Source organism: Melozone crissalis, unplaced genomic scaffold (assembly GCF_028551555.1).
Source record: "Melozone crissalis strain CALT ecotype California unplaced genomic scaffold, PUWL_Pcris_2 ptg000046l_1, whole genome shotgun sequence".
Lineage (NCBI taxonomy): Eukaryota > Metazoa > Chordata > Aves > Passeriformes > Passerellidae > Melozone > Melozone crissalis.
The window spans coordinates 7,461,070-7,475,810 of record NW_026535824.1 but is presented as its reverse complement, the minus strand read 5'-3'; the positions used below and the strand labels follow the sequence as shown (position 1 = coordinate 7,475,810).

The window sequence follows — 14,741 nt, the reverse complement described above, 5'->3', positions numbered from 1 at the left end:
AGGGAAAACTTCCCCCACTGTACCCAGCGCTGTATTGCTCATACTTTACCATATTAATTAATAAATTGATTGCTGCTTGAATATTGGCCTAGTCAAGCTTCTTATTCATAACTCCAGTCCTCCCCAGTGTTTCCAAGGGCAGTTTAATTTCTCTCGCTGGCTGTGGCAGCCAAACCCAGCAGTGGGGTCAGTGCAGTGCCCATGGCTACAGCCCCTTGCAGGGGCCCAGTGCAGCTTGGGCTGATGATCCACCCTCACAGCTGGCCCAGGGCAGCTCTGCAGTGGCTTTGGTGGCACCTGGGGCTGGCACACACCTGAGCAGTGTGTCTGTTTGCAGTGGGGCAACTCAGGAGGTTCAGATTGCTTCAAAAAACCCCCAAAAGGGAAAACCCCTCTTAGGCTGAGGGCAGCCAGCTCTCCAAGCACAGCAGGTCCCAGGGGAGTGAGGACAGACGGGATGGGGCTGGGCAAAGTGGAGCAAGGTTGTGCACACTGGGTCAGAGCTCCAGGCACAGCTTCTGTGAGCAGGCCAGAGCTGCCGAGGAGAGACCCTGGGTCAATATCAATCACAGAATGCTGCAATCAACTCTGCTCCAAAGAGAAATAAAATAAAATACTTCCTTTAAAACAGGAATGTGTATTTTTTTCAAGGTGTTTGAAATCTTTCTCCATAACAGGACTTGGAAAATTTTAATGACCCTCTCAGGGCTTTGGTGTTGTTTACATCAGACTCAGTCCGTGAGAGAGTGTCTTCAAAAAACTTCTCAAGCACTCAAAGTTAAATTTAGACTCCAAAGTTTCTTGAAGTTTCTATGGGTCCCACTGAGGGACATGGCTGGGAAAGTGTCCCCAGGTTCCAGTTAGAGCAGAACATTGGAGGCAGTGATGACAGCTGGGGACAAGCAAGGGAAAGCTGTCTCTGGTGCTGAGCAAAGCTGGATGTATTTGAGGAATGCAAAGGGCCAAGGCCTGAGCCCCAGCCCCTGGCCAGGCAGATCCTGTCCCTCCCTCCTTGCTCAGGGCTCTTCCCGGCATGGGCACTGGCATGTGGGGATGTGCAATGGCAAGGGCAGGAGCATGGGGCGGCCCCTGCCAGGCTGCTGAGCAGGGACAAGGAGGCAATGAGGCCCCAGGCCTGCAAGGGTCACTTGTCTCCTGCTCCTGCCTCGGGCCCAGGCCCAGCAGCCATGGCCAAAGTGCTGCCCAAGTTGGCTCTGGCAGGGCTGTCTTGCAGCTGCTGCCCATCCCTGTGCCCTGTGCAGCCCAGGCTCTCCCACGGTGTCCCTGCCCTGCACCTCTGTCCCTGCAGGCTGTCGGCATCCCCCGGCTGCCCCACCTGGCTGGGCCCTTCCTTTGCTGACAGCTCTGCCTCCTGCCTGCCTCTGCCTGCCCACACAAAGCCTGGGGCTGATACCAAAAGGGTTCATTCCATTTTTACCCTGCCTGTGAACTTTCAGCACAGGAACAAGGCATGCAGGGGCTGCTTTCCCAGCAAGGATCAGTGGAAGAGAAGAAGAAGACATCTGGTTCAAGGGTGCAGAGATAGAGAAATCAAGGAGTGAATCTGGGAACTTGGGGTGGGTTTTATGGAAATGGGTAAATTGTAATTCACATTTAGTGATTGTGTATAAGCAACACATTTGTAGAATTACATGTCCATGTAGGGTTGGGAGTTATCCTTCACCAGACCTCAGGCCTGAATAAATGACACCCTCTGAAATAGCAAATTAGTGTTATGGAGTCTTGTTCTGATATTTCAGAGATTTGCTGACCGTGGTTCCTCACAGAACCAAGGAGTCAGCTGTGACACTGTGGAACCCCATGGAACAAAGGGTCCATTGTGACACAGCAGAACCCCATGGAACCAAAATCCATTTTGGCACATTGGGGCCACATTGAACCAATGGTCCATTGTGATACTGCGGATCCAAGGAGACCATTGTGACCCTGAGGAATCTCTTGGAACCAAGGGTTCATTGTGACACAGCAAGGCCTGGTGGAACCATGGGTCCATGTCACATGGTGACACTGCAGAACTTCATGGAACCAAGGTGCCCATGTTCTACTGCAGAGCCTCGTGGAACAAAGGGTCCATGGTGACACTGCAGAACCAAGGAGACTGCTGCTGGCAGTGTGAGAGCTCATGGAACCAGAGATCCATTGTGACACAGCAAGGCCTGATGGAACAAAGAGTCCCTTGTTAAACTGTGTGGCCTCATGGAACCATGAGCCATTGTGACACAGCAGGGCCTCATGGAACCATGGAGGACATTTTTACACTTGGAGGCCTTGTGGAACCAAAGGGCCATTGTGGCACTTCAGAGCCTTGTGGAGCCAAGGCGACCACGGTGACACTGTGGGGCTGCATAAAGCCAATGGTCTGTTGTGGCATGGCAAGGCCTTACGGGATCATGGAGACCATTCTGACACTACAGGCCTCATGCAAGCAAGGAACCATTGTGACACTGTGGGCTCTTGGCAGGCCAAGGAGCTGTTGGCTCACTGTGTGGCACCATGGAACCAAGGAGGCCATTGTGACACTCCAGGGCCCCATGGAACTAAGGATCCATGGAACATTGCAGGACCCCATGGAACCAAACTCCATTGGGACATTGTGGGGCCTCATGGAATCCTGCGGGCCATGATGACACTTGGAGGCCTTGTCGAATCAAGAGGCTCTGCAGGGCCTCATGGAATCAAGGAGACTATTCTGACATTTTGAGTCCCCATGGAACCAAGGGTCCATTGTGACACTGTGGCACCGAGGAGACCTCTGTGACACTGCAAGGCCCCATGGAAGCAAGGGACCATTGTGACAGTCTGGAGCCCCATGGAAACAAAAGGCCAGTGTGACGCATCTGGGCCTCATAGAACCAAGGATCCAATATGACACCTCACTGTGACACTGCAGGGCCCCATGGAAACAAGGGGACAGGGAACTGGTCTGGTTGGCTTGGCCTGACTGGTGCAACTGCCCTTGGTATGTCGGGGGTCTCTTCTCATGTACCCCTGAAACCCTGGGGCTCTGGGCTTTCCTTCAATTGGAAAAGAACGGCTCTTCTCATTCAAGCATCCATGACCAAAAGGGGATTTCCCCTCCAAATTTCCCGATATCCAGGGATTGTTCCCAGACAAAAGCTGCCATTACCAACAAGTCTGGCTGACCTAGTCTTCCTGAGAGCTGGGTCTCACCTGCCCTCAAACACTGAGGCTCTGTGCTTTTCTTTCCTATGGAAAAGAGCTGTCCCTCCTGCACAGGCACCCATGGCCAAAGCTGGTACTTGTCCTCCAAAATTCCTTCATTCAAGGGTTTTTTCTCCCAGACAAGATCTCCCAGTACAGACAGGTCTGGCTGGCCTTGGCTTGTGGTGGTTGCCTGAATTCTGCCCTGAAACACTGGGGCTCTGCCCTTTCCATCCTAAGGGAAAAGAACCATCCTTCTTCTCCAAGTGCCCATGGCTGAAATTGGGATTCCACCACCAAAAGTCCTATATCCAATTATTGCTCCAACACAAAAGCTTCCATTACAGACAGATCTGGCTGGCCTTGGTCTCTGGTGCCTGCAGTTCATTAGCCCCTGAAGCACTGGGGTTCTGTGCTTTCCTTCCAATGGAAAAGAATCTTCTTATTCCTCCATGGCCAAAATTGCTACTCCTCCTAAAATATTCACTACATGAAGGGTTTCTCCCAGACAAAACCTGCCAGCTCTCGCTGGCACTGTGGGCTCTGATGGCCACCTGTCATCTGCGCCTGAAACACTGGGGCTCTCTGCCTTCCTTCCCATGGAAATAGAACAGTCTCCTCGTCCAGGGGCCATGGCCAAATTTGAGATTTGGCCCCTAAATTTCATGTATCCAAAGATAGCTCCCAATCAAAAGCTGCCAGGAGAGACAAGTTTGGCTGGCTTGGCCTCCCAGGGGCTGCTTCTCATCTACCATCAAACCCTGGGGCTCTCTGCTCTCCTTCAGATGGAAAAGAAATGGCCTTTTCATCAAGGGACCAGTGGCCAAAACTTGTATTCCACCTCCCAAATTCTGTGTATCCAAGGATTTCTCTCAGGCACAAGCTGCAATTCCAGAAAGGTCTGGCTCGCCTTGGTCCTTGGTGGCCTCTGCTCATCTGCCCCTGAAACACTGGCCCTCTGTTTTCCTTCCAATGGAAGAGAATCGTTGTTCACATCAAAGTGCCCATGGGCAAAACTGAAATTCGGCCTAAAAAATTCTATCTATCCAAGGATTGCTCCAAGGCAAAAGCAGCCAGGACACACAGGTCTGACTGGTCTTGTCCTGAGGTGATTTTCTTAGACTATGAGCAGAATGTTTTCATTTGCCAATACCTTGGAGAAGGCTGAGAGATCTCCCAAGATGGGGTTTGGAGGCCTCAAGCACATAGGCACTGTACAGGGACAGTGGAGCTCTGTGCTCAGTGGGGTGGAGACTGAGGACAGCAGAGGAGAGCCCTGGGAGGGACTGAACAGTGGTTTCAGAGATGCTGGATCCCTTTGACATAGTAGAGAACAGACAGAGAAAGAAAGAATTAATGCAAAGGACAGATAGGGAGGGCCAGACAGGACCCAAAGAGAAAGGAATTTCCCTCCCAGGGCAGGGCTGTGGTGCAGCACATCCCCCAGAAGGAGCCTGGGTCAGCCCCAGGCTTTGTGTGGGTAGGCAGGGGCAGGCAGGAGGCAGAGCTGTCAGCAAAGGAAGGGCCCAGCCAGGTGGGGCAGCCGGGGGATGCCGACAGCCTGCAGGGACAGAGGCGCAGGGCAGGGACACCGTGGGACAGCCTGGGCTGCACAGGGCACAGGGATGGGCAGCAGCTGCAAGGCAGCCCTGACAGAGCCAGCTTGGGCAGCACTTCGGCCATGGCTGCTGGGCCTGGGCCTGAGGCAGGAGCAGGAGACAAGTGACCCTTGCAGGCCTGGGGCCTCATTGCCTCCTTGTCCCTGCTCAGCAGCCTGGCAGGGGCCGCCCCATGCTCCTGCCCTTGCCATTGCACATCCCCACATGCCAGTGCCCATGCCGGGAAGAGCCCTGAGCAAGGAGGGAGGGACAGGATCTGCCTGGCCAGGGGCTGGGGCTCAGGCCTTGGCCCTTTGCATTCCTCAAATACATCCAGCTTTGCTCAGCACCAGAGACAGCTTTCCCTTGTTTGTGCCCAGCTGTCATCAATGCCTCCAATGTTCTGCTCTAACTGGAACCTGGGGACACTTTCTGAGTTGAGTTCCTCAGTGGGACCTATAAAAACTTCAAGAAACTTTGGAGTTTAAATTTAACTTTGAGTGCTTGAGAAGTTTTTTGAAGACACTCTCTCACGGACTGAGTCTGATGTAAACAACACCAAAGCCCCGAGAGGGTCATTAAAGTCCTTGTGCTGTGTCTGTGCTGCTGAACTGGGCTGGGCTCCTGGCCCAGAGGCAGCTCCTTGGAAACCAAGAAGAGCTTCAAAAAGACATTTCTCCTGAGGAGCAGCTCCTCTCCCAGCCCAGCAGGGCTGGGGCACTGCCTGCAGCCACCCCGGGCACAGCACAGAGGCACAGAGAGCTTCAATCAGTCAGGGCTGGGAAGGTGCTGAGAAGTGCCTGGGGCACAATCACTGCCAGCCCTTGGCACAGGAGCCTCTGGCTGCAGGACAGTGCAGCTGCAGCTCCTGGAGCCATCTCCTAAAGCTGGAACATCCCAATGCCTGCAGACTCTGTGAGTAAAAGACTGAATATTTCTGGTGCAGGGGAGGTTAAATGCTTATGAAGCTCTGACATGCTGAGGGCTTCTGATCAGTCATAGAATATTTCCAAGACAAGGATTTTGATAAAAATGAGGAAATTTCCTAACACTTTGTATTCAGTTTCCTACAATTGAAGAATGCTAGGGAGGAGGGGATAAATATTAAAGATTGATTATGAATTCTGACAAGTTCCTGAGACATCTGAACCATTACTTTTGGTGATCAATAAGTTCACAGGAGATCCCTAATGTGCTTTCAGCCACTCTGCCCAAGCACAGCAGCAGCATCACCTTTGCTGGACCCATCAGGCTCAGTCTGAGCTGTCCTTTCTCCAAGCTGCAAACAGAACCTGCCCCCAGCCAGTGCCCTGCAAACAGGCTGTAGGGGCACAGGGTGTACACGGAGATTTGGGGTCTGTGAGTGCTGGCACAGAGAGATCAGGCACTGGGAAACACCTGCAGGAGGAAAATCTCCAGCAAGCAGAGAGAAGATCAGGCAATGAGAGGAAACAAAACCCAGAAATGCTGTGGCAGGGAGAGTTTAAAGATGCCCACAGGATCCCCTCCAGTGCAGCCCCTCCCTCTGAACAAGCCCCCTCCCTCCTGTGCCCCCAGCCCAGCCTCTGCCCTCAGGGCCGGGGCTCCAAGGCGTGCAGCCCCTCCTGTGCAGGCAGAGCTGAGCAGAGCCGTGGGGCAGCTCTGCAGCCCCGGGCCCAGTTCCATCTGCAGAGCACAGGGCTGGGAGCAGCTGCCCGGCCCTGGGGGCTCTGGAGGGGGCACTGCTGGCTCAGGGTGACGCTGTCCCCAGTGCCCGGCTCTGGGCAATGCTGTCGGTGCAGCCAGGGAAGGAGCTGCATCTCCCTTCATCCAATACCATCATAAGGACATTTGGGAGTTTCTCTGAGATTTCAGCCCAAGCTGGGAGCCTCAATCGAGGGTGCAAACCTGTCCTAGAACAACTTTGAGTTATAGGATTGATGGGGAAAGGCAGAGGTGTTGTGACACTGAAAGTGCTGATGGGTTGGTGGAATGAGCAATGTGAGTCCTTGGCTACAAAACTGGAGCTGGGCTGTGGTGGATCTATCTGCTCTCAGCAGTACTTGAGGGTTGGTAAGAGAAACTTGGGAGTGTGAACATTCTCCATTTAAGAAATTGAAAGCCCAGAGAAACTCAAAACAGAATGAAGTGACAGATCATCTGCTCCCAGTCTGCACTCACCATCTGGCTGCAGGGAACTCACTTTGTTCTACCAGAGGGCAGCAGAAATGCTGAGTGTATCTGATATTAAAGAGCAGGACAGACAGGGGGGGAGCTCAAAAAGAAAACCTCACAACTCTTAAACACAAAACAGTGTCTGTGTATGTTACAGTGGAGGGTGTATGGGAAATGGCTTTGATTTTGGTTACAGATATCTCCTCTGACTCGTCATTGTCCCTTTCTCCAGGAACAGGTGCCCATGTGCTGCCACAGCAAATGTCCAACAGCAGCTCCATCAGGCACTTCCTCCTGCTGGCATTGGCAGACACGTGGCAGCTGCAGCTCCTGCACTTCTGCCTCTTGCTGGGCATCTCCCTGGCTGCCCTCCTGGGCAACGGCCTCATCATCAGCGCCGTAGCCTGCGGCCACCACCTGCACACGCCCATGTTCTTCTTCCTGCTCAACCTGGCCCTCACTGACCTGGGCATGATCCGCACCACTGTCCCCAAAGCCATGCACAATTCCCTCTGGGATGGCAGGAACATCTCCTACTCAGGATGTGCTGCTCAGCTCTTTTTCTTTCTGTTCTTCATTTCAACAGAGTTTTATCTCCTGACCGTCATGTGCTACGACCGCTACGTGTCCATCTGCAAACCCCTGCACTATGGGACCCTCCTGGGCAGCAGAGCTTGTGCCCATATGGCAGCAACTCCCTGGGCCAGTGCCTTTCTCAATGCTCTGCTGCACACAGCCAATACATTTTCCCTGCCCTTGTGCCATGGCAATGCCCTGGGGCAGTTCTTCTGTGAAATCCCACAGGTCCTCAAGCTCTCCTGCTCCAAATCCCTCCTCAGGGAAGTTGGACTCATTGCTGTCAGTGCCTGTTTAGCACTTGACTGTTTTGTGTTCATTGTTTTCTCCTATGTGCAGATCTTCAGGGTCGTGCTGAGGATCCCCTCTGAGCAGGGACGGCACAAAGCCTTTTCCACCTGCCTCCCTCACCTGGCTGTCGTCTCCCTGTTCATCAGCACTTGCACATTTGCCTACCTGAAGCCCCCCTCCCTCTCCTCCCCATCCCTGGATGTGGCCCTGTCAGTTCTGTACTCAGTGGTGCCTCCAGCCCTGAACCCCCTCATCTACAGCCTGAGGAACCAGGAGTTCAAGGCTGCGGTGTGGAGACTGGTGACTGCATGCTTTCAAAAACATTAAACTGCTGGGCAATATCTGCAAATAATTTGCAATCAAAGTCATCTTTGCTACTTCTTGTTGACTTCATTTTAGAGTTTCTTTACCTTTGTTTTACTTTTTTCCTATTGTCCAAAAAGAAATGTCATTGTTTGTTGCATTGGTCATTTTGTTCCTCTCCACCATTCCTGTGGCCACAGACTGTGGCAATGAGGGGCTGTGCTGTTGGTGCCTTTAAATGAAATGATGATCTCTCCCAACAAGGTTTTCTGCAGAGATGCCCTTTTGTTGCCTTCTCTGGAGCTGCAGCAGCAATGTCTGTGTGCAGAGCTGGGGGCAGATAAGGGCTGGCCCAGCAGCTGTGCCCAGCAGCAGCAGCACTTGGTGTTGCCAGTGCTGCTGCCGTGGCCCTGCCCCGCTGCCCTGGTGGCCCTGGTGTTGCTGCAGGGCCTGAGTGCTCTTGGGGCCGGGCACAGCCCTGGGGGTGGCAGTGCCGGGGCTGCAGCAGGGACAGGCCATGGGCACTGCTGGGGCAGCGCTGACGCCTCAGCCCAGGCCCTGGGGGCTCCAGGCTCCTTGCCCAGGCTCTCTCAAGAACATGGCCAGGCCAATGCTCAGCACAGAAAAGCCCCGTGAGCAGCCCCAGGATGGCTGTGGGCAGGCTGGGGGCAAACAGCATGGCTGGGGCTCTGCAAGGGCCCTGGGACAGAAGGGAAGGAGCAGCAGAGCAGGGGCTGATCCATCCCCAGTGGGCTGCACAGCCCAGGGCAGCGTCCCAGAGCGTCCTCATGGAGCTGCCAACAACATCCCCCCTCTGCAGCCCTGGCCTCTCCCCCAGCTCACACAGGTTCCCCATCCTTGCAGGCACAGACACGGCAGCACTGGCTCAGCAGCCCCTGTTTGCATTGCACAGAGCAGGCAGGAGCACCCCCATGCTGTTGTTGTGGGGACATGAACCTGAGGGAGCACAAATGCCATCAGCCCCTGGGGCCAGCAAGGGCTGAGGGACAGCAGGGAAACCACTCAGCTTTGTCCTGGCCTCTGCAGTCAGCCAGAAAGTTTGTTCCCATCAGCTGGGAGTTCCCTGTCCCAGTGCAGACGCTGTTGCTCAGAGCCAGGGCTGCCTGGCAGCCACCCCCAAACTGCCCTGAGCATTTCCTTGGCTTCACCTTTGATTTCTTTACTCTTCACTGGTACAAATTTCTTCCTGTTGCTGACCCCTGTTCCCTGCCCTGCGAACAGCCCATCCCTGTTTGCCCTTTCCTCTCTGGCCCCACTCCCCATTGCAGTTCCTGACTTGGCACCATGGGAACGTCCCTTGGGCAGCAGGATCATCCTGCAAGTGCTGCAGGAATTGTCTGCAGGCTCCTGCAGTGCCTGGTGCTGCTCCCTTGCCTGAGGCACCCCAGGCCAGGGGAGCACATCTGGGCTGCTGTGTCTGGCTCTGGGGCTCCCTGTTCTGGGCAGTGAGGAGGAGCTGCAGAGGCTCTGCAGGACTGACAGGATGGGCTTTGGGGCTGGCAGGAGAAGCTGAGGGACCTGGGCTGCTGAAGCTTCTGAAGAGGAGGCCCAGGGCTCATCCTGCAACTGCTCCAAGGGTGGCTTCAGAGAGTCACAGAATCAGCAAGGGTGGAACAGGCCATGGAGATCATCAAGTCCACCCTGTGCCCTGACACTCCCTTGTCTCCCCTGAGCCTCCTCATCTCCAGGATAAACAACCCCAGCTCTCTCAGCCACTCCTCACAGGACTTGTGCTCCAGACCCCTCACCAGCCTTGTTGCCCTTCTCTGGACACGCTCCAGCCCCTCCATGTCCTTCCTAAATTGGGGGCCCCAGAACTGGACACAGCACTCAAGGTGCTGCCCAAGCAGTGCTGAGCACAGGGGAAGAATCCCTGCCCTGCTCCTGCTGGCCACACCATTCCTGATCCAGGCCAGGAGCCATTGGCCTTCTTGGCCAGCTGGGCACACTGCTGGCTCATGTCCAGCCTGCTGTCCATCAGTGCCCCCGGGTCCCTTTCTGCCTGGCTGCTCTCCAGCCACTCTGTCCCCAGCCTGTAGCACTGCAGGGGTTGTTGTGGCCAGAGTGCAGGACCCGGCACTTGGACTTGTAAAACCTCACCTTGCTGGATTTGTTCTCAGGATCCACTCTGTCCAGGGCCCTCTGCAGAGCCCTCCTACCCTCCAGCAGATCCACACTCACACTCAGCTTGGTGTCATCTGCAAATTTGCTGATGCTGTACTTAATCCCCTTATGCTGATCATCATTGCAGATATTGAAATCCATGCTGGCTGGCTCTGACCCCTCAGCCATCCTGTGGGTGCCCTGGGATGGCACTCAAGGTGATCTGTTCCATAACTTTGCTGAGCACCCAGGTCAGGCTGACCGGCCTGGAGTTCCCCAGCTCCTCCTTCCAGCCCTTCTTGAGGATGGGCTCACACTGGCACCTCCAGTCCTCTGGGAGCTCCCTGCTGAGCCAGCACTGATGGTGAATGATGGAGAGCAGCCTGGGAAGCTCATCCACAGCTCCCTCATTGCCCTAGGATGGATCCTGTCTGATCCCATTCACCTGTGAGCATCTGAGTGGCTCAGCAGGTCACCAACTCCTTCCTCCTGGATTCCAGGGGCTGTTCTGCTCCCTGTGCCCATCTACCAGCTCAGGAGAACACTTGTCCTGAGGACATCCTCTCCTAATATTGAAAATTGAAACAAACTAGGGGTAAAGTAGCTCAGCCTTTTCCTTATCTTTAGTTACTATATTCTCCACTGCATCCAATAAAGAGTAGAGGTTCTCCTACTCCTCCTTTTTGCTATTTTTTTTTTTATAAAAACATTTTTATTTTTTTGCAGAACCCTCCATGTTAAGTTTTAATAGAGTTTTCAACTCTCAGCTTTTCTTTCTGTATGACCCCTTAAAGACTTCCTGAGTTGCTGGTCCTTTTTCCACCCCTGAGTCTCCAGAAAAGCTCCATGGGCAGCCAGGCCAGTCATTTTCCTCACTAGCTCATCTTCTGCTGCACTGGGACGGGCTGCTTCTTCCCCCTTATGATTACTTTCTTGAAATGTGTCCGTCCTTCCAGGACCCCTTTGTTTTTAAGGGCTGTTTCCATTAAAGCAATCAGGACCTGATTAGGTATTCCCCAAAATTGGAGCCTAAACAGGCCAAAGTCTGCCCTTCCTATTTCCAGTGCAGAAGTTTTGTTGCTGCCCCTCCCTCTTTCACAGAACATTGAACACTTCATTATTTCATGGTCACTGTGCCCCAGGCAGTCTCTGAGCCCCACATCTGCCCCCAGCCCTTCTCTGTTTGTGAACAGCAGCAGACAGAGCTTTCCTTGGCAGTGGAGAGTTACCAAAAATTTAGTAAAACAGAAAATTCCTTAACCCCAATGTAGCATTAAGAAGCAGCATTCTTTATTCAGCTGGATGCACGGGGGAGAGCTCCTCCCAAAGCTGTGCATGCTGAGTACAGGAAAGTTTCTGTTTATATTCTGTATTTTGCATACATATTCATTGATTGTCCTGGACTAAAAATACATATGATAATCATTTCCCCAAAATCATTAATATATTTCCCCTCCCCTTTACCCATGCATTCTCCTCTCCTGGGGTCTCTCTGGTGGTCCCTGGTGGTCGTGGACCCCAATGTTCCCGTGGGCCTGGCTGAGCTGGCAGGACACTGAGGCTGCTGAACTTCCAGTTCCCCTTCTCACACAATGGGCACTGTGTGGTTTCCACAGGCCTGGGGTTGTGGAGAACAAGCTCCAGGTGTGAGCTCACCTGGTGAAGACAATTTATCATCTGGTACCATGTGGTCACAGAGTGGGCTATGACATCACAGAGTGGGTTAGGTGAGGTCATTGAGCATCCATGGCATCATAGTCTGTCTCTGTGACATCAGAGATCCAGCTGTGACATCACAGGGCAGAGGTCTGACATCACAGTGCAGACTATGGCATCACAGACTCTGGTGTGACATCAGAGACCAGCTGTGTGACATTGGAGAATGGGCTGTGACATCACAGAGGGGCTATGACATCCCAGAGGGGCTGTGTGACATCCCAGAGGGGCTGTGTCAGGTCACTGGGTTGGTCACTCTGCCCCAGCTCCCCCTCACAGTTTCTCCCAACAACTCCAATGCCGTCCATGCCCAGCAGGGTCCCTGTCACCCAGGATCCCCCCGGCCCACCTGGAGCCACAGCCTCCACCAAAGGATGTTCCACAGGATCCACCCCAGAGCCTGACATGGGGACAAGGGGCCAGGGCTGTGTGACCAGGACATTAAGGACGAGGATTATCCAGGTCAGTGTGGCCTGGTTTGGGTTGCCCAGGGCAGGAAAGATGTCTGGCAGCTGGAGCAGAGTCTGGGAAGGGCCTCCAAGGTGGGGCTGGAGCCCCTGGGCTGTGAGCAGAGGCTGAGGAAGCTGGGCTGGTCCAGCCTGGAGCAGGGAAGGCTGAGGGGCTCCTCATCCCAGCCTGGCAGTGCCAGCGAGGAGGGGATGGAGAACACAGAGCCAGGCTCTTCACCAGGGGGCTGGGGGGAGACAAAAGCCAATGGGTGGAAGGGGAAAGAGGGGAGATCAGCCAGGGCATGAGGAGATGAAATGAGTAAGGCTGCTTTCAGCATTTCCTCAACACCAAGAGCCGCCTGACCTCCCTTCTCCATCCACCACTGATAGATTTGCAAATCAGGAATTATTTGAGCTGTTCTGTCCTCAGTCCCGGACAAGAATCCTGATACAAGAACTTAATTGTGTTTATATCTATCACAGAACCACGTTAGTCAAAAATTAATTTTAGTATGCAAATCAGTTGTGAACAGTGGACTCATCAGAGACGCTGGGACATTGCACATAGCTCAGGGAAGAGTTCGTAATTGTGTGATTGTTATTTTAATGGTGTAATTTTTATTAAGTTATATCCTGCTCAACTGTGGTCTGTTGGCTAGGTCCAGTGTGGGCTGGAGGGAGCTCAGATTTGCACAAGGCTGCTCTGAGTGCCAGCCTTGGATGGGGAAAATGGTGGGGTGGGGGTAGGGACAGAGTCTGATTGATTGTCAGCCATGAAAGGTCTTGATTTTCATACCCAGTCAAACTGCATGAGGAGGTACTTGGATTCAGCGTCAAATGGAAATTGCATATATCAATTTATGAACAGGGGAAAAAAATTAAACAGGACCTAAAAAATGTTTTCTCACTGTCTTTTTAAATAGAACACATTCAGTTGAATGCAATTCTGAAATCTCTCCTATTAACCACACAAGATTTGGAAACTGAAATCAAATTATCCCCAGAGATTTGGCTTGTTAAGGTGTTCTGAATGTTAATGAGTCCAGGGACACTGAATTCCTGCACTGAAGAGTTGAAGGCTGAACAAGCCTTTCAAGCAGTACTTGGATTCAGTGTCAATTGGAGATTGCACATATCAATGAATTAACAGGGAAAAAACCTAAACAGGACCTAAAAATCATGTTTTGTCACTGTCTTTTTAAATATATTGCATTTACTTTGGATATACTACTGAGATCTCTCTAATTAACCACAAATTATTTGAAAATTGAAATCAAATTATTCCCAGAGGCTTGGCTTGTTTAGCTGTTCTGAATGTTAATGAGCCCTGGGACACTGAATTGCTGCACTGAAGAGCTGAAGGCTGAACAAGCCTCTGGAGCAGGAAAATTCAGCAGCAGCCTCCAAGGTGCTGAGGATGTCAGCAGCCCCCACTGAGGCCATCCCTGCCCAGAGACCGTGGGGGAATGGGCAGACAAGGCGAGCGTCCCTGGGACTAGGGCAGCACAACTCAGAGGCACCAGGGGCTCCAGCTGGGAAATGGAGTGTGGAATGTGGCTGGGAAAGCCCTGCCTGGGCTGTGCCAAGCAGGACACACAAGCCCTGACTGCCATCCAGTAGAAAACTCTGTCAAGGAGATATTTAAAAGGAATTACAATTGTTTCTGTATTCTGAATTGGACTTCCTGGAGAAATACCAACAAGAGATCCTCAGGAGCTCAAAACAACAAAACAGTCTTTACTGGTTAACTTTAGAAAATCAGAGAATTTTTGGCAAAAGATTTAATATGACATTCAATCAACACAGAACACTTCTTAAAGCACTGACTTGGCCCATTCAACTTCACAAACTCTAAGGTTTTTGAATTTTACATTACTCAAATTTGCAAAAGGTCCGAAATAGAAGAAAAGGACAGAAAGAGAGAGAGGCAAAAAGGACACAGAGGAGCATACACAGAGGTACCAACTCCTGGATTCCAGAAGTGTTTAGATGGAAATTCCAAGAGGAGGTAGGGTCAAGATGTGTGCTTGCCTTGTGGTCAGCCTTCAATACCCCTTGGTCTCCCTGGGCCCTTCCCCCAGGTGGGACTGTGGGTCATTTGGTCCCTCAGGAGCTGGGCTGGGGGCTGCAGAGGTGGCGGTGGAGCATTGCCTGTGCTGTGCCAGGGACTGGCAGACACTGCTGGGCTGGCATAGAGGCTCTGGGGGCATTGGGGTTCCAGGGCAGGGCAGGGCTGGGGTTCCAGGGCCGGGCAGGGCTAGACCTGCCCCTTCGTCCCCTATTGGAATAAGATCCCAATATTACCAGGTAGATTGTGCCTGGGCTCGTCTGACCCCTTCTCCTGGGC

At 52.9% G+C, this 14,741-nt stretch overlaps 1 protein-coding gene across 1 annotated transcript; it reads left to right on the top strand.

The window, feature by feature from the left end:
- Positions 1–7,577: 7,577 nt before the first annotated feature.
- Positions 7,578–11,238, top strand: LOC128943479 (olfactory receptor 14J1-like; the record flags this gene model as incomplete). Its single annotated transcript, XM_054286415.1, has 2 exons — positions 7,578–8,039; positions 11,221–11,238. Coding segments are annotated over 2 exons (480 nt in total), but the record flags the coding sequence as incomplete, so codon positions are not given.
- Between the last annotated feature and the right edge of the window lie 3,503 nt (positions 11,239–14,741).